Source organism: Nerophis lumbriciformis, linkage group LG22 (assembly GCF_033978685.3).
Source record: "Nerophis lumbriciformis linkage group LG22, RoL_Nlum_v2.1, whole genome shotgun sequence".
In the NCBI taxonomy this organism is placed as follows: Eukaryota; Metazoa; Chordata; class Actinopteri; order Syngnathiformes; family Syngnathidae; genus Nerophis; species Nerophis lumbriciformis.
Window position 1 is genome coordinate 18670303 of NC_084569.2, and position 26183 is coordinate 18696485.

A 26183-nucleotide genomic window follows, 5' to 3' on the forward strand; every position below is an offset into this window, starting at 1 on the left:
GCATGTTAGCCCACCCAGTGGCCCAAGATGTTGCGTTCAAATGGCGGGCAAAGACTATTAGGCACGTCCGTGGTGTTGAGAAGGCACCTTGTAAACACCATTTTTAAACACAACGTTATTAAATTGACCTATAACGGCGTAATAACGAGGGAATGTTTGTGTTGGTGACAGCTGGAGAGCTGCCATGAAGGCGCGCCCCCTGCTGGTCCTCTCTAAGACCTTGAATGGAGTGACGTGATTGGTGACGTCATTGATTTTAATATTCATTATACAGTACATAATAAGGATGTGCTATTTGGATTGGACACTGTATGACATTTTTTTTTTAAAGGAATTGACCTTTGCAACCTCATTATACTATTGGCTAAGTTTTATATTCATAAATGTAATACCCGACCTGTTTTGTATGACTTTAAAAAATAATTAGAACTCTACTTTAAAATGCTCTCTACCTCTAACAACCAAAAAGCTGTGAAAACTATGATGCTGTGTTCCAAATTTGGATTATTTATGGAACTTGGCTTTCCATTTTGTTACATATGTATATATTTTGCATTCTATTTTAGTTACTTTGAGTTTACAACCCCCTGGTGCTGTTTTGTACTGTTTGTGTACTGTTTCTGTACTTGTTTTGATTATTATTTCTTTGCTTACATGTAAATGTTGAATATTATAAATAAAGCTTTTAAAAATAAAAAAGGATATAACACGGTATGGCGTATTAATAAGTTACTGTTTGTGTACAGTTTGTTGTCATTTTGTTTTGACAACACAATAGTAGCAGTTATTGATGCTGACATCACAGTTTTAAAATTGTATTTTTATATTTAAAACCAACTCATTGTTTTGCTGTTCCCGATCTCCAACTTGACTTAAAAGTTACCCATAAGAGAGTGTCCTCTTTATGTTCATAATATGTAAATAAATGTTTTTCTACAGCAGCAAATGACGACAGAATTCAGCTCGGGAAAGAAACCTTTTGCATTAAACAGGCCAAGGACTGTTTTCACTGCTGGACTCTAGAAAGGGGTCCCGCAGCGTCCGTAGCAGAACCTCCAGGTTCTGTAACAGCTTCTAACCTCAGGCCACAAGACTCTTGAACGCATCATAATAATCCTCTCAATTCCCCCCAAAAAAAGATTAACTCGCTGGAATATAATGACAATATAACATACATCCGTAAACGTGGATGCATATGCAAAAGTGCAATATATTTATCCGTACAGTAATATATCTATTTATATATGCACCTTATTGCTCTTTTATCCTGCACTACAACGAGCTAATGCAACAACATTTTGTTCTTATCTGTACTGAAAAGTTTAAATTTGAATGACAATAAAAGGAAGTCTAAGTCTTTATTATTCAAACCATAAAATATTTATAAACAAACTGAATAAGCCTATGTTTTAGTTATCTTGTTTGCAGCAATGCCAGTCTTTAATTATGTACTTGAAGCTGTGGGTTTTGACTTGGTGGATACTTTTGTAGTCCTTCTGTGGATTTTTATTATTAAATGTGACAGTTAAACATATTGAATGAGTAGCCATAACAGCATGTGATGGGAAAGCTAGGGAAGACACTGCCCTGTAAAGACAACAAATTAGTATATATTTACCAGTATCATCTGTATTGTGTGGATATAGAAAATATATGTATAGTTTGAGGTTATCCATGCACTTTCTGGTCCTTGATTGTGTGTAATTATGTGATGTAATACAGAATACATATAATTAAGCAAGCAGGATGTACTCACATTATTAGTTTTAGTGCATCTATGCATTAGTACTGGCTTCCATAGCCTCTGAGAACATTCATATTTTATGTCCTTACGTCCTTTTACTTCCGTCAATTAAACATAAATGACTCGTTAAATTGCATAACAACAGTGGTGCAACTCTGTTTCCTGAGGTCAGTATCAATCAACCTTGCAATTGATGGAGCGGATGCATCACTGCGCCGTGTGTCATCCTTCATATTAGTAACGGCAGCACGTGAAGGTCAGTGTGTCCTTGTGCTAACAGTGCACCTTCTTTGTCATACCCCGCCTTCATGACGCCAATGTCCTCTGTGATGTCTTCTGAGCCTTTCGCTCCTCCTATAGAGTGCTGTAGAGCATCTGAATAATCCTACGCTTTTATTTACATTTTGCTCGGAGCTTGTACTAATATTACTTGCCATTTATGTGGCTGACTCTGGACTGTTGCGGTTGTGGTTCAGTGTATGTAGCATTCTAAGCTTTTAATGTCTTCATTTACATTGTATTTAAAGGGACAGTTGCCTTACTTCAACCCTACAAAATAAAATTTGACACATATTGGAACATAAGAATAAAACTAGCAGCACAGAGGAAGAATTTTCACAGTTTATGTACATCGTTTTGTTTCTGTTTTTTTGTTAACGGTGTCCCACAAAGGGGGTTATGGCCCTGATTATTTGTGCAAAGGGCACAGGTTGCACTTTTGTTTAGATCACATTAAATTTGTGTTTTTTTCGTGCACGAGATCTCAACACGGGCCTTACTTTATGTCAGGGTTGTCTAAAGTAAGGTTGTTTCAATCAGGGTTTTACGCTGCTGAGTCCTATTCCAGTCATACCTATCACAACTAGGGCTGCAACAACTAATAGATTAAATCGATTAAAATCGATTATAAAAATTGTTGGCGATTAATTTAGTCATCGATTCGTTGGATCTATGCTATGCGCATGCGCAGAGGCAATTTTTATTATTTATTAATTTTTTTTATTATAATTTTTTTATAAACCTTTATTTATAAACTGCAACATGTACAAACAGCTGAGAAACAATAATCAAAATAAGTATGGTGCCAGTATGCTGGTTTTCTTTCCAATAAAATATTGGAAAGGATAGAACTGTAGTTTGTCTCTTTTATCCGATTACTAATCAATGAATCGAAGTAATAATCGACAGATTAATCGATTATCAAATTAATCGTTAGTTGCAGCCCTAATCACAACTGTAAATTTTTTTGGTGTATTTATGGTGAGTGCTATTGACAGTTTAACAATAAACTTGATGCTTATTGTCTTTCTCTGTGTGTAATATGTTCAGCCTCGTCCTCCAGTAATAACGCAATTTGATAATGATACTTAATATACAAAGAAGCACAGTTAAAAAGTTAAAGTTAAAGTACCAATGATTGTCACACACACACACTAGGTGTGGCGAGATTATTCTCTGCATTTGACCCATCACCCTTGATCACCCCCTGGGAGGTGAGAGGAGCAGTGGGCAGCAGCGGTGGCCGCGCCCGGGAATCATTTTTGGTGATTTAACCCCCAATTCCAACCCTTGATGCTGAGTGCCAAGCAGGGAGGTAATGGGTCCCATTTTTATAGTCTTTGGTATGACTCGGCCGGGATTTGAACTCACAACCTACCGATCTCAGGGCGGACACTCTAACCACTAGGCCACTGAGTAGGTTCATTTGCTGTAATGCAGGTGATTATTATTGGCTTAGAAGAGCGACTACACACTGTGTATGGAGACACATAATAGGCTGCTAGTTAGGGGCGGTATAGCTCGGTTGGTATAGCGGCCGTGCCAGCAACTTGAGGGTGCAGGTTCGATCCCCGCTTCTGCCATCCTAGTCACTGCCGTTGTGTCCTTGGGCAAGACACTTTACCCACCTGCTCCCAGTGCCACCCACACTGGTTTAAATGTAATTTAGATATTGGGTTTCACTATGTAAAGCGCTTTGAGTCACTTGAGAAAAGCGCTATATAAATATAATTCACTTCACTTCACTAGTTGCTTGTCAGCCAGATGACAAAAAAATTAAGAAAAGTGTCAGCCAGACAGCATTGACGATCACATATTTTTTTGAGAAAATCAGCCGATACTGATGGGTGGTGGATCGATCGGCACGTCCCTAGTCTAAAGTGCAGCCAGCATTTAATTGTATGTATTCCGCCCGAGTGCAGCTGCGATAGGCTCCAGCAACCGCCGCTACCCTGAGAGGGAAAAGTGGGAGAAGATGGATGGATGGATGTCTCTGTCATTTGACAGCGCTAATTTTTAGATATTACACTCATTTGCTCCATACGGTATAAAGTACAGCGGTACTAATGAATTAAAAACGGTACTATACTTCCCCTGAAAAATACCGGTAATGTTTTTCGATTTTATTTTTTACAGACATTACAGTGCGCCGTCATCACGTTGTAACATTGCTCATAATACGAGTAGATGCACATGTTCAACAATGCACACGTACGCAGTACTTACAAGCAGACACAGTGTGTAGATGCAAGAGGCAGAATGGTCACATTTTGGCTTAAAAACAAACGATAGATGTGAAGCTATAAACACTGAAGCGCCACTCTACAAGAGGTGCTTTAAAAAACAGCTAGCGGCTAACGTCCCTCCGCAGGTGGCAGTGTTTTAGCGACTTCTAAATTACTAATCCTCGCCTCCATGGCGACAAATAAAGGACGTTTCTTACAAGTATCATCCCTGTAGAACCAGGATTAGCTAAACATGCTTCACTTCACACCGTAGGAGGATACAATAGCTAACTGCTAATAGCAAACTAGCGCTCCTCAATATAAACAAATTGATTGATTAATTGAGACTTTTATTGGTAGATTGCACAGTACAGTACATATTCCGTACAATTGACCACTAAATAGTAAAACCAAATACGTTTTTCAACCTGTTTAAGTCGGGGTCCACGTTAATCAATTCATGGTATAAATATATACTATCAGCATAATACAGTCATCACACAAGTTAATCATCAGAGTATATACGTTGAATTATTTACATTATTTACAATCCGGGGGGGGTGGGGGGGGGTGTCATGTGGCGGAGGGGTTGGGTTTGGTTGATATCAGCACTTCAGTCATCAACAATAAAATAATCAAATGGGTGAATCAATACATAAATCGACAAGTACAAGAGGCGTATCTAGTTGATACTACGATTACATCAATATTTTTTTAATCACAAAATTATTTCGTATTTCCTTCGCTTCCGTTTTATGTGACATCACGTGAGTTCACTTCCTGTTGAAGACACCTTTATCTATGTCAACTCTACAATGTTGAGTATAGATCGATCACTTTGTGGTAAAACAGCACAGCATTTATGTTCAGTGGGAATATCTTAGCTGTTCAGACAGTAATGTGTTTATATAAGTTTCAGGGTTTCCCTTAGATTGCCAAAGTCTGCTGGCTAAACTTTGTCTAAATCAATTCAAATACTTTTTAAGGCAGCATTGATTTGCAATGCAAGGAAGAAAGGCGCAATAACAAACACACATGCACACACACACACGCACGTGCACACACACTCACACACACTCCCTCTAAACATTAGGCACCAATACGCCTGCATCATAAGATTAAACATAAATAAAAATGTTAAGAAATGATCAATGAATATGCATTGAGTCTATTAGAATGCTAAAATGCCACGATTTATTGATGTAACAATGTGCAGCTTTTATAAACACATCATCACAAAATGCGTGTTTCTTTTTTGAGCAAGTCAATTTTGTTGTTTTATCGTTTGCTGCTATTTTAACTGTCCTTTTTTTTTTTACATAAAAAATATACCTGTTTTATTTTAAATTTTTCTTGTCCTTACTTTTAAATGGACAACAGTTTAATAGTCATTTAAATGTTTGTAACAGCCTAATAGGCAGCATAGTTGTATAAACACATATTTATGAACAAATTAGTCATCATTGTTGTTAGTAAGCACATGCCTAGAAATATTTCAAGCTGAATTCAAAAGTTGATGGCTAAATTAGAGCCACTAAATATATATATGCTTTATAATCCGACTGGTCGATTAATTGTTACGATAGTCGATGACAAGTCGTCTATCAAAATATTTGTTAGTTGCAGCCCTAGCTTAGAGACTACTTCTGTCCCTCTATGTTCCCGACGAAAAGCCAGCTGCAGCGAGCAGGACATCACACTTGGTTCGCGCTGCTGTTCCAGTTGGCCTTTCTATTTTTGAAAGCCACCACTGTCCTTTTAATATTTGCATATCAGTGTTTCCCACAGGGCAGGCATCTATTTGTGGTGGTGTGGTCGGGGGGCGGGGGGTGGCGGCGGCAGCGGCGCTGACCAAGAAGAACGCGGAGTTGGAATATAATTACAACACTTTATGTACATATTTATATACAGATTTGAACAATTAGTTATTCACTGAAATATATTTATTAATTGTGGTTCTTACAAAAAATATATCTTATAAAATATAAAAGCTAAAATGTCTCTTAAAGCTTTGCCCCTTTAATTAGTGCATACTAAATAATTTAACTTTAGCCTACTACTACAACCATATTATTTACCAGCAACATAAAGTGAAACGGAGGCAGAGGTGTATGTTTTGTCGTGGTCCTCTCTATAAGGCACATAAGAATATAAATTAGGACCCTTTTCATGAGAAAAGTGCATTTCTGATCTGACCCTGCTTTATTTTTCAGTGTTTGCTGAGTCTCACCTGTTCCCTCCGCCCTAATTTTTCTACTTGCCCGACTTCTCAAATCTACTTGCCCCAATATTTTTACTTGTCCTGCCTAGGTTTTTTTCTGGCTGTGTAGTGCTCATGGCTTATATCTTACTAAAATCCTTCCCGTTGACTATTTACAACACTACACAGTATTTATTATTATTATTATTATCTATAATTACATTTAAATGGCATTGCATACATGTAAAATTAAATGCTATTTCACATTATTTGACCAGTAGCAGTTACACCCATCTGAACAGGTCAGCCACCTGTTTAAAGCCCGATCACAGTTGAAATCTTGAAATGAAGGGCCTTTAATGGCCAAAACATTAACCTGGACAACATTTTAACAGCTGGTTGGCTCAGATTTTATTATTTTCATTGCATTCACATGCTGCAGTGGACAGTGGACATTTTAGCTTGAGTATTAATGTAGTATCTGAAGCACCGTCTCCACGTGTGTTTATTGACAACAGGGTTATAACCTGGACACGTTAGCTCGTCGGTATGAAAACAGATGATTGTTATTACGTCCGTCTGCCCCGGACCCCGTCAGTGAAACGCTCGGTGAAATCGCGGATTAACTTTAAATATATGACGAGCCGCGAGCGATGCAGCTATAACCTATCTACCTATAACCTATATTACCCTCGTATTTTGATCCCGTCCGTCCGTCTTCGTCTTCTTCTTCTTCTTCTTCTGGCCCACCAGGTGAATTAAGTGCTATTGGCGGAGTTACAATGCATAGTAGGCTACCGCCACCTACTGCACCGGAGTTGTAACTACAAGGTACATTCACAGACAGAGTCCCATTGCTTTTATGAGCGGTCGAGCGAGTCAAAAGCCGAAAAATCCATTTGTGGCGGACGTAATTCTTTCGTGGCGGGCTGCCACAAATAAATGAATGTGTGGGAAACACTGCATATTTTGTACATCGCTGTCAGCGGCTATACCTGGGATACATTAAAGTTACGTCCACGTTGCAGACATGCTGCCACGCTCCAGACACTCACGTGCATCTTTTTTACGTCATCACAACATCCTGTTTTGGCAGCGCTGTTTTCTGTGATCAGTCTTTTTTCGGCAGACACATTTTTGATGCATCAATACTGTACAAATAATAGTATATATATATACATTTTTAATGTAACGACCTGCTGGTGGTAATGTTTTATGTTCATGTGGTTTTTGATTTGATGTTCACCTTTCCCATGATCCCAAACACACCGTCCATGCCTGAAAGCGGATTGGTGGAGAATGAGGAAGTGTTGTTGTGCGTCTGGGAAAGCACAGAGATGAAAGTGTTTGCACCAGAGGTAAAACCTTCTAGAAATGGGTTGGTTGTTGTCATAAGATTGGCGATAAAAGTTAGAAATAGCGTCAGACTTTGTGTGACTTCTTTTGGAGGCTACATTATTGTATGAATCAATCAAAGTTCATTTATATAGCCATAAATCAAGAGTGTCTCAAAGGGCTGCACAAGCCACAACGACATCCTCTGCTTATATTACTTAGATTACTTCAATTTGGTTTTACGTAAAAAACCCTAGTTTTCAAGCTCTGGCGGCTATGATTTTGCTGTGGCGGTACGCCACGTTTAGTTAGTTAGGGCTGCAACTGACGATTAATTTGATAATCGATTAATCTGTCGATTATTACTTCGATTAATCGATTAATAATCGGATAAAAGAGACAAACTACATTTCTATCCTTCCCAGTATTGAAAAAAAAACCAGCATACTGGCACCATACTTATTTTGATTATTGTTTCTCCGCTGTTTGTACATGTTGCAGTTTATAAATAAAGGTTAACACATTTTTTTTTTAAAGAAAAATAAATAAATTTGCCTCTGTGCATGCGCATAGCATTGATCCAACGAATCGATGACTAAATTAATCGCCAACTATTTTTATAATCGATTTTAATCGATTTAATCGATTAGTTGCAGCCCTAGTTACAATAAGGGGAAACATTGAATTTAGATTGGGGTATAATGTTTCTAAATGGAGAAGTACATTAATGTCTGTTGTGTTCATGTTAGTATTTAAGATAACCAACGAGCTCACTGGCGATGTTTTTGCAAGTGACCCACTTCCGGCCGGAAAAACACGAGTGATGATGTCACGATTATTGTTGACAAATATTATTGTCGGCAACAAACATTATTGTCAACGAATCGTTGCAGCTCTAGTTAGAAATGTGCACTACTTTATATTAGAAATGGCAACAGTGGAGGATGCATGCACCACAACAAGAGGATAGAGAAATAGAAGGAGCTTAGTGACATTGGTGTGTACTACAATGGCGGACGCGCGCACATTTTAAGGACTTATACAGATCCCAAATACACAACAACAGGTACGTAAAGTTGGTTTTGCCTAATATTGAGAAACAAAACGCCAGATAATGTCTCATAATGCTGCATTTTTCGGATCATAGGGCGCACAGATTATAAGGCACGATCTAGGTCTATTCAGGTCTATTTTCATACAAAAGGTGCACCGGATTATAAGGTGTTTTAAAGAGGTCATATTATGATTTTTTTCTACATTTAAAACACTTCCTTGTGGTCTACATAACATGTATTGGTGTAGTTATTTGGTCAAAATGTTGCATAGATTATGTTTTACAGATCATCTTCAACTCACTTTCTGACAGTCGCTTCAGGATGCGCCGTTTTGTGGTCGCTCTTATTTATGTGGTTCCACATTGACAGTGTCTTCTCCCCGTCATCTTTGTTGTAGCAGTGTAGCGTGCAAGGGTGGGAGTCAAAGAAGTGTCAAAAGATGGAGCTAATGTTTTTAATGACATTCAGACTTTACTTAAGTCAATAACGGAGCAGCATCTCCTCATCAGTGGCTCACTAGTGCAGTGCTTCTCAAATATTTTATCGTACGCCTCCTCCCCCCCAAAAATTTAAATGTTCCATTTTGGGATCCTTCCATAATAATAACAGGATGTTGAAGCATGCTACGTCTGACTAGGTAGCCGTAATGCTCCGACAATCCATCAAGTAGTGCGGCTTCGTGGCTTACCAAAGCCCTACTAAAACATTTTGACGGATTTTTAAACGGCGTGTGTAATGTTCTTTATTATCAACGTTTTAGTCTTGCTTTGCTAGCGCCATTTATTGAACAGGCGTCAACTTTTAATCCACACTTATCTCTTATGTGTGACTGCCATCTACTGGTCACACTCATCCTTACATCTTGGTCGGTAAGAACAACCAGAATTAAGCCGTACATTAGGCGCACCGGGTTAAAAGGCGCACTGTCGATTTTTGGGGAAATTAAATGATTTTAAAGTGTGCTTTATAGTTCGAAAAATACGGTACATACAATATTTTGAGCAAAATACATTTAATAGTGCAAAGTAACTTAAGATAAACAAAAAATTACTTTTGTCTTGTCTCTGATTTAAATCCTTCAGTTTTTGCCTGTAAAGCCATCCTGTGTCTCCATTAGGGCTGAAACGACGCGTCGACGTAGTCGACGTCATCGGTTACGTAAATACGTCGAGGACGTTTTTGTTCGTCGACGCGTCGCATATTTACGTCACACTACCGTCATGGCGTAGCGCAAAGCAGACGATGTGAGCGGTGCGAGCGAGGTGAAAAGAGCACGCCAAAAGTCGTCAAAAGTGTGGGAGTATTTCAATAAACGGCCTAAGAAGAAACGCTACTTTTACTCCGCTACTTTTATCTACATTCAGCGCGCTACTCGCTACTAATTTTTATCGATCTGTTAATGCACGCTTTGTTTGTTTTGGTCTGTCAGACAGACCTTCATAGTGCCTGCCTTACTGGTGACGTTTCACTTCGTTCCACCAATCAGATGCAGTCACTGGTGACGTTGGACCAATCAAACAGAGCCAGGGGTCACATGACCTGACTGGCTCCGAGCTAACTTCGGGTGTTACCATTTAGTGGTCAATTGTACGGAATATGTACTGTACTGTGCAATCTACTAATACAAGTTTCAATCAATCAATCAAAAGTGTGAAGGAAAAAAGACCCTTTTTTTATTTCAACCGTAAAGACTGACTGCACAGTTCCTGTCTTCACAATAAAAGTCCCGCTCCATCGCGCCTGCGCTTTCAAAATAAGAGTCTCCGAAAGCCAGCGCAAACAAGCTAGCAAGCTACGGAGTTTGCCGCCAATGTATTTCTTGTAAAGGGTATAAAAACGAATATGGAAGGTGGACAAATAAGATGCCAAATAACAACCACTTTCATGTGGTATTAGACAGAAAGGAGGAACTTTTTTTCTCCTCCATTTGAAAACGTGGACGTTACCAGCACTGCTTCCTGATTACAATCAATGCAAGTCATCAGAATCAGGTAATACACCAACTTATATTCTTGTCTTCATGAAAGAAAGGAATCTATATGTTAAACATGCATGTATAATTATTAAAACACCTTTAACATGTAAACAAAAACGGCAAAATAAATAAATATAAATTATATACTGTATATATCAATGTATTTATATATATATATGTGTGTGTGTGTGTGTGTGTGTGTGTATATATATATATACACACACATATATATATATATATATATATATATATATATATGTATGTATATATATATATATATATATATATATGATATGTGTGTGTATGTTACTCAGTACTTGAGTAGTTTTTTCACAACATACTTTTTACTTTTACTCAAGTAAATATTTGGGTGACTACTCCTTACTTTTACTTGAGTAATAAATCTCTAAAGTAACAGTACTCTTACTTGAGTACAATTTCTGGCTACTCTACCCACCTCTGCTAATAATGTTGTTGTATGCACACTGTGTCGAGCGGAAATGGCCTATCATAGCAGCACAACGGCAGCGTTCTTGCCATCACCATCAACTAGTCAATCGTCCGCGTGAGTATACGTTGTCATCATTACACAAAAACATGAATGTGTCATTTGTATCTGCGTTGTAAATTCATAAACTAAAGCACCGTTTCGCTCTGAGAGGAGCGTTTGGCGTGCCTGTTCAGTGTTTACAAAGACGCGCTCCTCTTTAACGCTAACGTTAATTAGTTGTGCAAATACCTTTTACAACATTAACAATTACGTATACTATGTACAAACGAACAATTAACTTTCACTTTAATCATACTATCATTGTTGTGTTATTAAGCAAAATAAGCAAAAGTTTTACTTTTGTTGAAATGTTTACACTGTTGTTACAGAATATTTCGTTTTGCACTTTTTTGTATTGGATGTTTATCTTTATTTTTGCACATTTTAGCAAATAAGCAATACTTTTACTTTTGTTGAAATGTTTACACTGTTTACCCGGTAAGGTCTATTCAGGTGTACTGGAGAGGAGGCTACGCCGGATAGTCGAACCTCGGATTCAGGAGGAACAGTGTGGTTTTCGTCCTGGTCGTGGAACTGTGGACCAGCTCTATACTCTCGGCAGGGTCCTTGAGGGTGCATGGGAGTTTGCCCAACCAGTCTACATGTGCTTTGTGGACTTGGAGAAGGCATTCGACCGTGTACCCCGGGAAGTCCTGTGGGGAGTGCTCAGAGAGTATGGGGTAACGGACTGTCTTATTGTGGCAGTTCGCTCCCTGTATAATCGGTGTCAGAGCTTGGTCCGCATTGCCGGCAGTAAGTCGGACACGTTTCCAGTGAGGGTTGGACTCCGCCAGGGCTGCCCTTTGTCACCGATTCTGTTCATAACCTTTATGGACAGAATTTCTAGGCGCAGTCAGGGCGTTGAGGGTATCTGGTTTGGTGGCTGCAGGATTAGGTCTCTGCTTTTTGCAGATGACGTGGTCCTGATGGCTTCATCTGGCCAAGATCTTCAGCTCTCACTGGATCGGTTCGCAGCCGAGTGTGAAGCGACTGGGATGAGAATCAGCACCTCCAAATCCGAGTCCATGGTTCTCGCCCGGAAAAGGGTGGAGTGCCATCTCCGGGTTGGGGAGGAGATCTTGCCCCAAGTGGAGGAGTTCAAGTACCTCGGAGTCTTGTTCACGAGTGAGGGAAGAGTGGATCGTGAGATCGACAGGCGGATCGGTGCGGCATCTTCAGTAATGCGGACGCTGTATCGATCCGTTGTGGTGAAGAAGGAGCTGAGCCAGAAGGCAAAGCTCTCGATTTACCGGTCGATCTACGTTCCCATCCTCACCTATGGTCATGAGCTTTGGGTCATGACCGAAAGGACAAGATCACGGGTACAAGCGGCCGAAATGAGTTTCCTCCGCCGGGTGGCGGGGCTCTCCCTTAGAGATAGGGTGAGAAGCTCTGCCATCCGGGGGGAGCTCAAAGTAAAGCCGCTGCTCCTCCATATCGAGAGGAGCCAGATGAGGTGGTTCGGGCATCTGGTCAGGATGCCACCCGAACGCCTCCCTCGGGAGGTGTTTCGGGCACGTCCGACCGGTAGGAGGCCACGGGGAAGACCCAGGACACGTTGGGAAGACTATGTCTCCCGGCTGGCCTGGGAACGCCTCGGGATCCACCGGGAGGAGCTGGACGAAGTGGCTGGGGAGAGGGAAGTCTGGGCTTCCCTGCTTAGGCTGCTGCCCCCGCGACCCGACCTCGGATAAGCGGAAGAAGATGGATGGATGGATGGTTTACACTGTTGTTACAGAATATTTCCGTTTTGCACTTTTTTGAATTGGATGTTTATCTTTATTTTTGCACATTTTAAAGCAAAATAAGCAATACTTTTACTTTTGAAATGCTTATACTATTGCAGAATATTAAGATTTGCACTGGATGTTTACTTTTATATTTGCACATTAAAAGCAAATAAGCTACTTTTAATTTTGTTAAATGTTTACATTGTTACAGAATATTTTGTCATGTTGTTGTCAATGTTGACTGCGTGGCCATACTTTTTTTTTTGTAAATAAAAGCCATGCCTTTTGAAAAAACTGGCCTACATTTATTTTTTCATCTTCATTTTAAATTAAAAAAAAATAATCGGTAAAAGGAAAAATAATCTATAGATTAATCGAAAAAAATAATCTATAGATTAACCGATTAATCGAAAAAATAATCTATAGATTAACCGATAGAAAAATAATCGTTAGCTGCAGCCTTAGTCTCCATACTTATTTCCTGAGTTTGTAAACAACAAAAACGACAAAAAAGTGGTTTTGTGACAATAAGAAATATCAATGAAATCACTGTAATATCGACCATATACTGATACTACACTTGGTATCTTTACTGTCAAGTTTTGTATCGATCTTCTCACCTCAGTTAACATTTAAGAGCTTTACCTCTAACTATAACTGTACCCTCTTTCCTACTGCATGTTTAGGTAGTCTTCGTGCTGTAGTCATCCAGTGATAATGATACGTGAAAGAAATGTGCCGTCATTGAGGCAAAAGTTGCTGACTTAGAAACTGGTTTGCACTGTGGAAGGATGTTACATTGTGTTGAGAACGCGGCCGTGTCATAAACACATGATTGTCGGTCAAATGTATATCATTTACAGGTATATTGTGTATATCGTCTATATCGCACGACTTTTTTTTATTTGTCTTTCTTATCAGTGATGTTTCAGCAATGCCGATCGTGGACAAACTCAAGGAGGCGTTAAAACCAGGTCGAAAGGAGTCCGGCGATGATGGCGACCTCAACAAACTGCTGGCCTCCTCCGCCAAGAAAGTTCTTCTGCAAAAGATCGAGTTTGAGCCTGCCACTAAAGGTTTCTCATACCAGTTGGACAGCTTGAAGAACAAGTATGTGATCCTTAATCCTCGGAATGAGGGTGCCACTGGGCAGAAGTCTGCAGAGCCCCCCCAAATAAAGAGGCAAGGTAATTGGATCACATTAACCATTAGCCTTCATATCCTTTTAATACCTGTGCTTTCTCAAGTGACGATTTTATGATGACATTAATCTATGGCGTTTAGTTTCAGAGAACTCTGTCGGGGGTCAGGGTGATGGAATCCCCACGCCGCAAAAAATGCTCTTTCCGGTGAATAAGCTGACGCTGAAATGGGAGCGAGTATACCGGGTAGGGGCTGGCCTCCATAACCTGGGCAACACCTGCTTCCTCAACTCCACCGTGCAGTGTCTCACCTACACGCCGCCGCTCGCCAACTACCTGCTCTCCAAGGAGCACAGCCGCGTGTGTAAGTGCTTAAATCTTCTTCTTTTAAGCTACCTAACTGCGGTATTGAAGTAAACACATCAGAAGAGCGTTGAATGTGGTGTAAATATGGTACAATATAATGTTCAGACCACCTACAAACTACAGTTTTAAAGGGGCCCTATGATGAATGTAGGGCTGGGCGATATATCGATATGCACGATATATCGCGGGTTTGTCTCTGCGCGATATAGACAATGACTATATCGTGATATCGGAGTATACGTTCTCACGCAGTTGCTTTTAGCTGCTGGCATTACACTACAGGCTCTCCTCGTTCTTTCCTGTCTCTCCTTCTCACAGACAGCAAGCGCAGCTTCTACATACGTCACATACTGTCACAACATACGTCACATTCGTATACGCCCTCGCGGAGCAGAGAGGTAGCAGCATGGCTAACGTTAGCTGTGATGCTAGCGGTAATACGAGTGAAAGAAGGTGCGAATCTGGTAACAAATGAAGGAATAATTAATTCTCCCAAAAAACAGCAGGGGGTCCATTGTCTGGCGGTGGTTTGGCTTCAAGTGGGAATATGTCGAACAGACAACCGTAATTTGTCAAGTGTGGGGCGAAAGCGTTGCTATAAAAAGTAGCATTACTGCTAATATGTAGCATCATTTGAAAAGTCACCTGCTAGAGAATGAAGAGTGCTTACTCCGCACATCAACATCTCGGTTCGGTGCCACACGCCCACACCATCAAAATGCCGAGGCAAACATTTCCACATCAACACCGTATGAAAAAAATAGTGATTTTTTTAGTTGTGATTTCCTTCGCTGCATGAAAGTTTTAAAGTAGCATATATTAATGCGTTATGAAGAAGAATGTTTTAATGTAGACACATAGAATCATCATACTGCTGTGATTATATGCATCAAGTGTTCATTCAAGGCTAAGGCAAAATATCGAGATATATATCGTGTATCGTGACATGGCCCAAAAATATTGATATATTAATAAAAGGCCATATCGCCCAGCCCTAACCCAAAGCCAACTTTTTTTTAACTGTTGGTACCAATTTTTGTGCATTTGGGATCCCCATAAATCCCCAACATTTGAAATCAAACCATGGAGGCGTGGCGGAGATATTTTATAAATGTTATGTTATAAAACATTCTTGCATTTTTCCAAACTTGCTCCAAACAAGCCATTTGGAATTTGAGATTTGCGTAACGTATTTTGCCTTAGTTACGTCGGCGGACATCTCAGCCACCATTTTTATCTAGTTGTAGTCCATCCATCCATTTTCTACCGCTTGTCCTCGTGTCAGTAGACTGGCTATGCAGGCACCAAAAACTACAACATGGCTGAAGATGGGGTGGAGACACAGTCGAAAGGGGCTTGGCGTGGACGAGGGCTTTGGCAGGTAAGTAAGACCGCCCACAAAAACGCTGCATTCTAAAGAGACAGTCAGAAAGTAAATCAAAATCTATGCACGATTTTGATCAAAGCACCACTAACATATGTTATGTAGACCACAAGGAAGTGTTTTAAATGTAGAAAAAATATCATAATATGAACCTTTTTTAAGGGGACTTTTTTTATACATATAAAACACCTCCTTGTGGTTCAGATAATATGTACAGGATATGTTTTGGCATAGATTTAGCCCCATAGTCAATTTTATAACCTGTTTTGTTTTAGGTGTGTCTGCAATACGTTTGATTCTGAAGGCGTTCCAACTGCAAATGAAACAATCGAGATATATATCGTGTATCGCGATACGGCCTTAAAATATCGCGATATTAAGAAAAGGCCATATCGCCCAGCCCTAGATGAATGTAATCTTTTCTGACTTTTAAATGTTACAAAGTTGGTTACTCGTGTTAAACAATGCCAAAGCATCAAATCAGAAGGTTCATTCATTTGTGTGTGAGCTTGAGCGCAGTTAGCGGGGTTTCGCAGTCTGGCTACATTGTGATGTCACAGTGATGTGGGCAGATATATTTAAACATTAAAGGGGAACCGTATTTTTTGGAATTTTTTCTATCATTCATAATCCTTATTTAAGCAAGCACATGTTTTCTTTTTTATGCATTCTAACTCGTAAAATGCAGAGAATAATTTCGCCACACCTAGTGTGTGTGTGAGACAATCATTGGGACTTTAACTTTAACGTTTTAAATAAAAACTAGCAAGAGTCCGCTAACAATGGAGGTAATGGGATTCGATCTAATTCACCTATAAGACGCTCTTAAAAAAAACATCCAAAAACCTTGATCGTTTTATGTACTCGCTTTAAGTATATTTGTAATGTAGTTACAGTCACATTCATAACATGTAATATTTACGTATTCTGGTCATTTTAAGCATACATATTAATTTCACAGACACATGACAACGTTTGCTATTTCCATCAACAAAATTACAACTACTACTAATCATGGCAGACTTCATGGGAGCCAAATGATCATCCAATTGTTGAGTATACAAAGGATGAGCTCCAAATTTTCGAAGCTGAATGTTAACCAGATCCAGCAAGTGGCAGTATTGCTAAGTGCTAAAAGAAATACGAACATAATAAAACAATCACTTTCTGTACAATGTCTGCTGGGATGCCGCCTAATGGGATACCTTCTGTACAATGTCTGCTCTGACTGGGGTGCCGCCTAATGGGATGTTTATATCGTCCCTTTTAGATGAAAAAATAATCATAACCATCACGCATGTAAAAAAAAAAAAAAAAAAAAATTGGCCGCAAACAAGCGTATTTTTGTGTCTTTCTCACCATCTCCAGGTCCAAGTTGAATGTCAAAATTGACAAACCTCTCATGATTTATAATCTAGATTTAACTTTCACCAACTCCGAGGCCATGCAGCAGCCTACTGGCTCGGTATGTCAATATAGCTACTTAAGCTAGTTCCCTCTCTGTTATCAAGGCACCACAAAAGTAGTTCTTCTGCATTAGCGCTTATAATAACAATGTTGTTAATATGCAGGTTACGACATTTAAAAGGAATAATAATGTTGCCGTTTTTTAGAGGGCTTTATTGCTGCAACAGGTGACTATTTTCGACTGTTTGGGACGGTGACGACATAAAGATATATATTTAAAAAATATATACAAATATAAATTCTATACTTTTGGAGAGAGTGGGGCGTTGTTTCATTTGCAGTTGGAACGCCTTCAGAATCGAACGTATTGCAGACACACCTAAAACAAAACAGGTTATAAAATTGACTATGGGGCTAATTCTATGCAATATTTACACTAAAGCATATGCTGTACATATCTGAACCACAAGGAAATGTTTTATATGTATAAAAAAAGTCCCCTTTAAAAGGTTCATATTATGATATTTTTTCTAAATTTAAAACACTTCCTTGTGGTCTACATCAGTGTTCCCCGGGCCGCGGACCGGTACCGGGCCGCACAAGAAAAAAAAAAATATATATATATAAAATTTTTTTTGTTTTTATTAAATCTACATAAAGACATAATATATACACTATATATCAAACATAAATCAAACAGTCCGTAAGCACACATGATTGTATTTCTTTATACAAAAAAATGTTCTAGCGTTGACCGGTCCGCAGCTACAAAAAGGTTGGGGACCACTGGTCTACATAACATATATTAGTGGTGCTTTGATCAAAATCGTGCATAGATTTTGATTTACAGACCACCTTCAAACCGCTTTCTGACTGTCTCTTTAGAATGCAGCGTTTTTGTGGGCGGTCTTACTTACCTGCCAAAGCCCTCGTCCACGCCAAGCCCCTTTCGACTGTGTCTCCACCCCATCTTCAGCCATGTTGTAGTTTTTGGTGCCTGCATAGCCAGTCTACTGACACGGGGACAAGCGGTAGAAAAATGGATGGATGGACTACAACTAGATAAAAATGGTGGCTGAGATGTCCGCCGACATAACTAAGGCAAAATACGTTACGCAAATCTCAAATTCCAAATGGCTTGTTTGGAGCAAGTTTGGAAAAATGCAAGAATGTTTTATAACATAACATTTATAGAATATCTCCGCCACGCCTCCATGGTTTGATTTCAAATTTTGGGGATTTATGGGGATCCCAAATGCACAAAAATTGGTACCAACAGTTAAAAAAAGTTGGCTTTGGGTTAGGGCTGGGCGATATGGCCTTTTATAAATATCTCAATATTTTTGGGCCATGTCACGATACACGATATATATGTCGATATTTTGCCTTCGCCTTGAATGAACACTTGATACATATAATCACAGCAGTATGATGATTCTATGTGTCTACATTAAAACATTCTTCTTCATACTGCATTAATATATGCTCATTTTAAACTTTCATGCAGAGAGGGAAATCACAACGAAGTCAAATTACCAAAACTGTATTTATTAAACAGTTATTAAGCAGTGGCACAAACATTCATGTCATTTCAAAACAGAAAGTGCAAGATTGTCAGAGACATTTTAAAACAAGCTATTAGTGCACTTTTGTGCATGATGTCACTAAGATGACTTATCAAAACAACACTAAATTAAAGTGCACTTTTTGTACAGAACGCCACTACAATAGTTTAAAACAAATAAAGTGCACTTTTGTACATGATGTCACACAAGATAGTTCAATAACTGTCAAATAAAAATGAGCTGCATAATAGGAAATCAAATAGTGTATGTCCTTCGCTATGTGGTAGGTTACTGCGGACGTTATCTCCTTCTGTTGTTGACTATTTTTTCCATACGGTGTTGATGTGGAAATGGCATTTTGTTGGTATGGCACCGGTGGAGATGTTGACGGTATTGCTCGGTTGGTAGAGTGGCCGTGCCAGCAACTTGAGGGTTCCAGGTTCGATCCCCGCTTCCGCCATCCTAGTCACTGCCGTTGTGTCCTTGGGCAAGACACTTTACCCACCTGCTCCCAGTACCACCCACACTGGTTTAAATGTAACTTAGATATTGGGTTTCACTATGTAAAAGCGCTTTGAGTCACTAGAGAAAAGCGCTATATAAATATAATTCAATTCAATTCAATACAAGCAGAGTTTCAAGCACTCTTTATTCTTTAGAGGGTGACTTTTCAAATGGTGCTACACATTAGCAGTGCTGCTACTTTTACTTGACATATTACTGTTGTTTGTTCAACATCTTCCCGCTTGAAGCCAAACCACCGCCAAACGATGGACCTCGTGCTGTTTTTCTTGGGAATTAATTCTTCCTTCATTTGTTACCAGAATTGCACCTTCTTTCTCTCCTATTACCACTCGTACCGCCGCGCTAGCATCACAGCTAATGTTACCCATGCCGCTACCTCTCTGCTCTGCGAGAGCGTGCAATATGTGACGTGAGTAAGAAGGTGCGCTTGTTTTATGTCTCTGTGAGAAGGAGAGACAGGAAAGAGTGAGAAACGCCTGAAGTGTAATGCCCGCAGCTAAAAGCAACTGCGTGAAAACGTATACTCGAATATCACGATATAGTCATTTTCTATATCGCACAGAGACAAACCCGCGATATATCGAGTATATTCGATATATCACGCATCCCTACTTTGGGTAATAGGACCCCTTTAAATTTGTGATCGTTTCCAGTGTTTTTTTCCTTTGTATATCCCCCCAAAATTGAGCTGCAACAATGACATAATCTGACAATATTTTCACAATGCTTGCTGTACTTTTTCAGGCCACCAGTCAGGCTTCTGTATGATCTGCGTCATGCAGAACCACATCATCCAGACGTTTGCCAACACTGGCAATGCCATCAAGCCAGTGTCCTTCATCAGAGACTTGAAAAGTAAGAGCACAGGCTTTATTCCCTCGAGAGAGGTTTTTGCTTGCATGTTGTATTGGAGGTTGGATGGCCGGTTTTGTTTGTCGCACACTGCTTGTGTTCCGATGATGCCACTCTGTGGGCAGTGTGTCATGTGACGTCAGACTGCAGCGCACAGATACTCTAGTGCAAGCTGTGAATGAATGGACGCCGTATGGTGAGAGGAGTGATTAGTTTTTCTCAAAAGGACACATACCCACTCGAAGATCCCCCTCCCGCCCTCGCCGACCCGAACCTACCCTCCCTCCTCCCCTGCTTGCTGCTGCAGTCATGTCTCCACCTCCTCCTACTCCTCCTCCTCTCCCTCATCTTTCCCTCTATTGCCCTCTCCGTCTCCTTGTGACTGCAGACTTGGACGCTTTAGCGCAAAAATCGCTGGTCCCTGTAGGTTTTTTTATGGTTCCTGAATATGTGCGCTGAGCTGGAAGGGAAAACAAAAACACAAGCACGCCTCAGTGTGATCACAAAAAACAAGTAGTTTTGGATTTCAGCCCCACCAGAAGTGACTCATTGCCGTCGGTGTAAAAGAACACTTTTGCTGGGAATGCTGCGATGACCGCATTAAATATCGACCAGCCCCCCTTGTGCCTCCAGTAAAAGCTTAAAGGCTTCCCAGTCACATTAGCGCTAATGCGATGGGACACTAGTCTGTAAAAACCTCACTAAGTGACTGTAAATGTTTCATAAGGTCGTGTTTTTTTAAGAGGCAGGCGGGATACACATCTGTGGTAATTACCCAGGAAAGGCTGCTCTAAACCTGAAATGCATTGCGATATGTTTTTGTGGCCTTACATTATAAATATTAACTGTGCTCTTTGGGGCAGTTAGAGGCCAGCATCTTCTCTAACACTATAACTTTCATTTGATTAGCGGTACTATTTTTGAAAACATGTTGTTGCCAGAATTAGAATAATTAATTGGTACCGTATTTTTCGGAGTATAAGTCGCACCAGACGAAAATGCATAATAAAGAAAAAAACAAAACATATATAGGTCGCACTGGAGTATAAGTCGCATTTTTTGGGGAAATGTATTTGATAAAACCCAATACCAAGAATAGACATTTGAAAGGCAATTTAAAATAAATAAAGAATAGTGAACAACAGGCTGAATAAGTGTACGTTATATGAGGCATAAATAACCAACTGAGAACGTGCCTGGTATGTTAACGTAACATATTATGGTAAGAGTCATTCAAATAACTATAACATATAGAACATGCTATACGTTTACCAAACATTCTGTCACTCCTAATCGTTAAATCCCATGAAATCTTATACGTCTAGTCTCTTACGTGAATGAGCTAAATAATATTATTTGATATTTTACGGTAATGTGTTCATAATTTCACACATAAGTCGCGTCTGAGTAAAAGTCGCACCCCCAGCCAAACTTTGAAAAAAACTGCGACTTATAGTCGGAAAAATACGGTACATAGTAATTTAATTTAATTTAATTTTAGTCACTGGGAAGATTTATCCAAATTGACTGTTTTTTGTGTGCAGAAATTGCCCGACATTTCCGTTTCGGTAGCCAGGAAGATGCTCATGAGTTCTTGCGGTACACCATTGACGCCATGCAAAAAGCCTGTCTTAATGGCTACCCAAAGTAAGGCCTTTTTTGTCAGTATTTTATTGTATTTTTTACCAATAATTGTTATCTAAAAAGGTTTGGTTTTCTTGTAGGCTTGACAGGCAGACGCAGGCCACAACGCTGGTTCACCAGATTTTTGGAGGTTACTTGCGATCAAGAGGTATGTAATGTCTTTTGTCTTTTGTGAAGTGAAGTGAAGTGAATTACATTTATATAGCGCTTTTTCTCAAGTGACTCAAAGCACTTTACATAGTGAAACCCAATATCTAAGTTACATTTAAACCAGTGTGGGTGGCACTGGGAGCAGGTGGGTAAAGTGTCTTGCCCAAGGACACAACGGCAGTGACAAGGATGGCAGAAGCGGGGATCGAACCTGCAACCCTCAAGTTGCTGGCACGGCCACTCTACCAACCGAGCTATACCGTCCCCTTTTACGCTGGTTATGTAGTTATTGCTTGTATGCTTAACTTTTTCACTCATTTTCTCTGCAGTGAAATGTTCCATTTGCAAAAGTGTGTCTGACACATACGACCCTTACCTGGACATCGCTGTGGAGATACGGGTATGCTTTTGATATCATACAGTATTCACAAAAGTGAGTAGACTGGTTCCCCGCATTTTTGCGAATCGGCGTTTGCGAGTTAGTTTTCTTTTTTAAAAATGTATTACTCTATCTTTGTGGTAAAACCCACCCATATGTGCTTTTTCTCTCCAAAAATAGGCTGTTTATTTTGCAGAAAACCCATCTCATTCACTGCTAAGTAGGTAATAATGTATAAATACCGTATTTTCCGCACCATAAGGCGCCCTGGGTTATAAGCCGCGCCTTCAATGAACGGCATATTTCAAAACTTTGTCCACCTATAAGCCGCCCCGTGTTGTAAGCCGCATCTAACTGCGCTAAAGGAATGTCAAAAAAACAGTCAAATAGGTCAGTCAAACTTTAATAATATATTAAAACCAGCGTGATGTGGGCGCGCATGGAATCGTATATCAACATGGACGAAGCTGCGTGAAAAAAGCCACCCGGCCTCTTCGCGTAAACTTAAACTTACCTTAACCACTCGCTCATCTTTTCTTCATCCATCCCTTCGAGTTAGCTTTTATGATGACGCCGGCTGGAAAGGTCTCTTTTGGCAAGGTCTTCCTTTTGAATATCACCATGGGTGGAAGTTTCTGGCCATTAGCATGGCAAGCTAGAACCACAGTGAAGGATGACTTCTCATTCCCTGTGGTGCGAATATTCACCGTACGTGCTCCCATTGTATCCACAGTGCGGTTCACAGGAATATCAGTTGCTGTGAAATAGTAATCCGTGTGCGGATGGAGAGATTGCGTCTTTTCATGAACCGGATCCCTGTCGTTTAGTAGGAGCCATTTTGTGGTCTTTACAGATGTAAACACACAAAGGAAATGAAACGTACGGTAATATCCGCGCGCTTTTTCTTCTTCTACGCGGGCGGGTGGTTGCTTACAGTAGAAGAAGAAGCGCTTCCTGTTCTATGGGGGCGGGTGCTTACTTTGGCGGTTGCTTGCGTAGAAGAAGAAGCGCTTCCTGTTCTACCGGGAAAAAAGATGGCGGCTGTTTACCGTAGTTACGAGACCGAAACTTTATGAAAATGAATCTTAATATTTATCCATATATAAAGCGCACCGGGTTATAAGGCGCACTGTCAGCTTTTGAGAAAATTTGTGGTTTTTAGGTGCGCCTTATAGTGCGGAAAATACGGTATGTGATAACAAAGCATGACATGTCAGCATTTTACATAGCCACACAATAGTACAGTACAATCAGTTGTACACATGAATAGAGCAAATTAGTCACTTTGAGGTTCGTTTTAAAGCATCAGCGCTGTGTTGTTCATGTTCATCATTCATTTAGTTATCATTATTCAGTATCATTTAATAATAGTGTGTATCTATACATTTTACACTTAGGTATACTGTATCTCAGGTCTAAGCTTAGATTGTGCGTTAGCTTCCTTTGTTATGAATGAACAACATTTAAAGAGTTAAGAAGGGTTATTGTAGCTAAATCTAATCTAAATGAACCTCTTCAAAATAAATCTAATCTAATCCAATAATCACAAAATTTGCTTTGATTGCAAAATTTGCAAAATTGATTGCTGAATTTCTATGGCGTCACATTAGTGCCAAAAATCAGAGCGCATAAAAACTGTTATCGCGCGCTGATTCTCCACTTCGTGCGCGCGCGCGACACCCTTTTGCGCGCGCGTCGTGCCTTTTTGCGCGCGCGCGGTGCCTTTTTGCGTGCGCGCGGTGCCTTTCTGCGCGCGCGCGACGCCTTTCTGCGCGCTCTCTGTGTACTCCTGGCATCTCTCCTCGCGCTGTCATGTTTCTTTTTGGCACTTTGGGGGCGGGTATGCTTAGACGGCCCCTCCTTTCTGATTGGCTGTGAGCATTTTTCATATGACCAATCATTCTCCAGTGGAGCAACGTTGTAGCCATCTTACCTTGGACATCTAGCCTCAATCATTACATTGATGTCAATGGTACATGTACTAATTAAATTACCATAACTTGCTCGATTTTCGACCAATTTACAAACGGTTTGCCTTGTTACAAATCTTATTACATGTAGATATGACATAGGATGCTGTACCTGTTGAAATGACCTCTTTCGCTTTAAAAAAAAAATGACTTAATTGTGCAACATAGTTGTGTAGGGTCAGTGTTAGTCAGTTCTCTGATTATTTTAAACTGTTTCAGAATACATTATTAAAAGCTATTAGAAAACAAATGTTCAAGAAGAAGTGAAAATATAAAATAATGTTATGGTTGGATGTTATTGCTGGTGGACCAGTTCTGGCTGAAAGATGTGATTATGGTGTTTGTTGTCTTATTATTTATTTGGGTCACATTTTGTATTACCCTGTATTGTGTTTATGTGGTATGAAATAACCTTCATTAGCGCGCGACATTTTTTTATCCACTTCTTCCTCCGTAAATCTTGATACGTATTTACGATGACCCGCCCTGCTATACTTCTGATTGGCTCTGAGCATTTTTCAGCATTTTTCGCCTGACCAATCAGAAAGAAGGGGCCGTCTAAGCATACCCGCCCCCAAAGTGCCAAAAAGAAACATGACAGTGCGAGGAGAGATGCCAGGAGTATACAGAGAGCGCGTAGAAAGGCACCGCGCGCGCACAGAAAGGCACCGCGCGTGCGCAAAAAGGCACGACGCGCGCGCAAAAGGGTGTCACGCGCGCGCACGACGTGGAGAATCAGCGCGCGATAACAGTTTTTATGCGCTCGGATTTTTGGCACTAATGTGACGCCATAAATTTCCCCCAGGGATCAATAAAGTACTTTCTATTCTATCTATTCTCTTCTATATGTTGCGACGAAATCAAAGAAATCGACCTCAAGCTAGCAGGAGGGTTTGGAAGGGGAGGAGCGAGCTGGTGTAGTGTAAGGTGGCGCCTGGATGCAGCAGCATAACCCAGGCGTCTGAGTGTCAAAAACTGACATATTTATGGGGGTCTGTATTACTTGCGATTTTCCTTTATTTGCTACTATACGTCCCTCACATTTTTTCCCTAAGTTGTTACATCTTCATTATATTACATATTATTACATTCTCAAGGAACAACACAAATAACTTTGATATACTGTACTTCAAAGCAGGGGTGTTCAAAGTGTGCCCCACGGACCAAACTTGGCATTGAGAAGAACCGGGTCTTACATTCCGATTTTCCCACACCCTTCCACATTTTTAAACATTGATTCCAATTAGGGTTGCGCGATATACAATACAAATGATATACAAACCCCAAAACCAGTGAAGTTGGCACGTTGTGTAATTTATAAATAAAAACAGAATACAATGATTTGCAAATCCTTTTCAACTTATATTTAATTGAATAGACTGCAAAGACAAGATACTTAATGTTCGAACTGAGACACTTATTTTTTTTTGCAAATAATCATTAACTTAGTATTTAATGGCAGCAACACATTGAAAAAAAGGTCTCCGTTGTGGTATTTTAGGTTTCATATTGCACGACACATTTTTAATGGGAGACCGGTCAGGACTACAGGCAGGCCAGTCTAGTACCCGCACTCTTTTACTATGAAGCCACGCTGTTGTAACACATGGCTTGGCATTGTCTTGCTGAAATAAGCAGGTCCATGATAATGTTGCTCCAAAACCTGTATGTACCTTTCAGCATTAATGGTGCCTTCACAGATGTGT

General features: G+C 40.0%; 1 protein-coding gene across 1 annotated transcript in view; it reads left to right on the forward strand.

The window, feature by feature from the left end:
* usp36 (ubiquitin specific peptidase 36) overlaps positions 1 to 26183 on the forward strand; it is a 57130-nt gene that overhangs the window by 439 nt on the left and 30508 nt on the right. The window contains exons 2-7 of the mRNA XM_061974140.1: positions 14015 to 14280; positions 14378 to 14599; positions 20227 to 20337; positions 21879 to 21981; positions 22059 to 22126; positions 22458 to 22528. Of these exons, the coding sequence (XP_061830124.1) occupies positions 14028 to 14280; positions 14378 to 14599; positions 20227 to 20337; positions 21879 to 21981; positions 22059 to 22126; positions 22458 to 22528 (828 nt within the window). The 5' untranslated portion in view covers positions 14015 to 14027. The remainder of the gene's footprint in view (positions 1 to 14014; positions 14281 to 14377; positions 14600 to 20226; positions 20338 to 21878; positions 21982 to 22058; positions 22127 to 22457; positions 22529 to 26183) is intronic.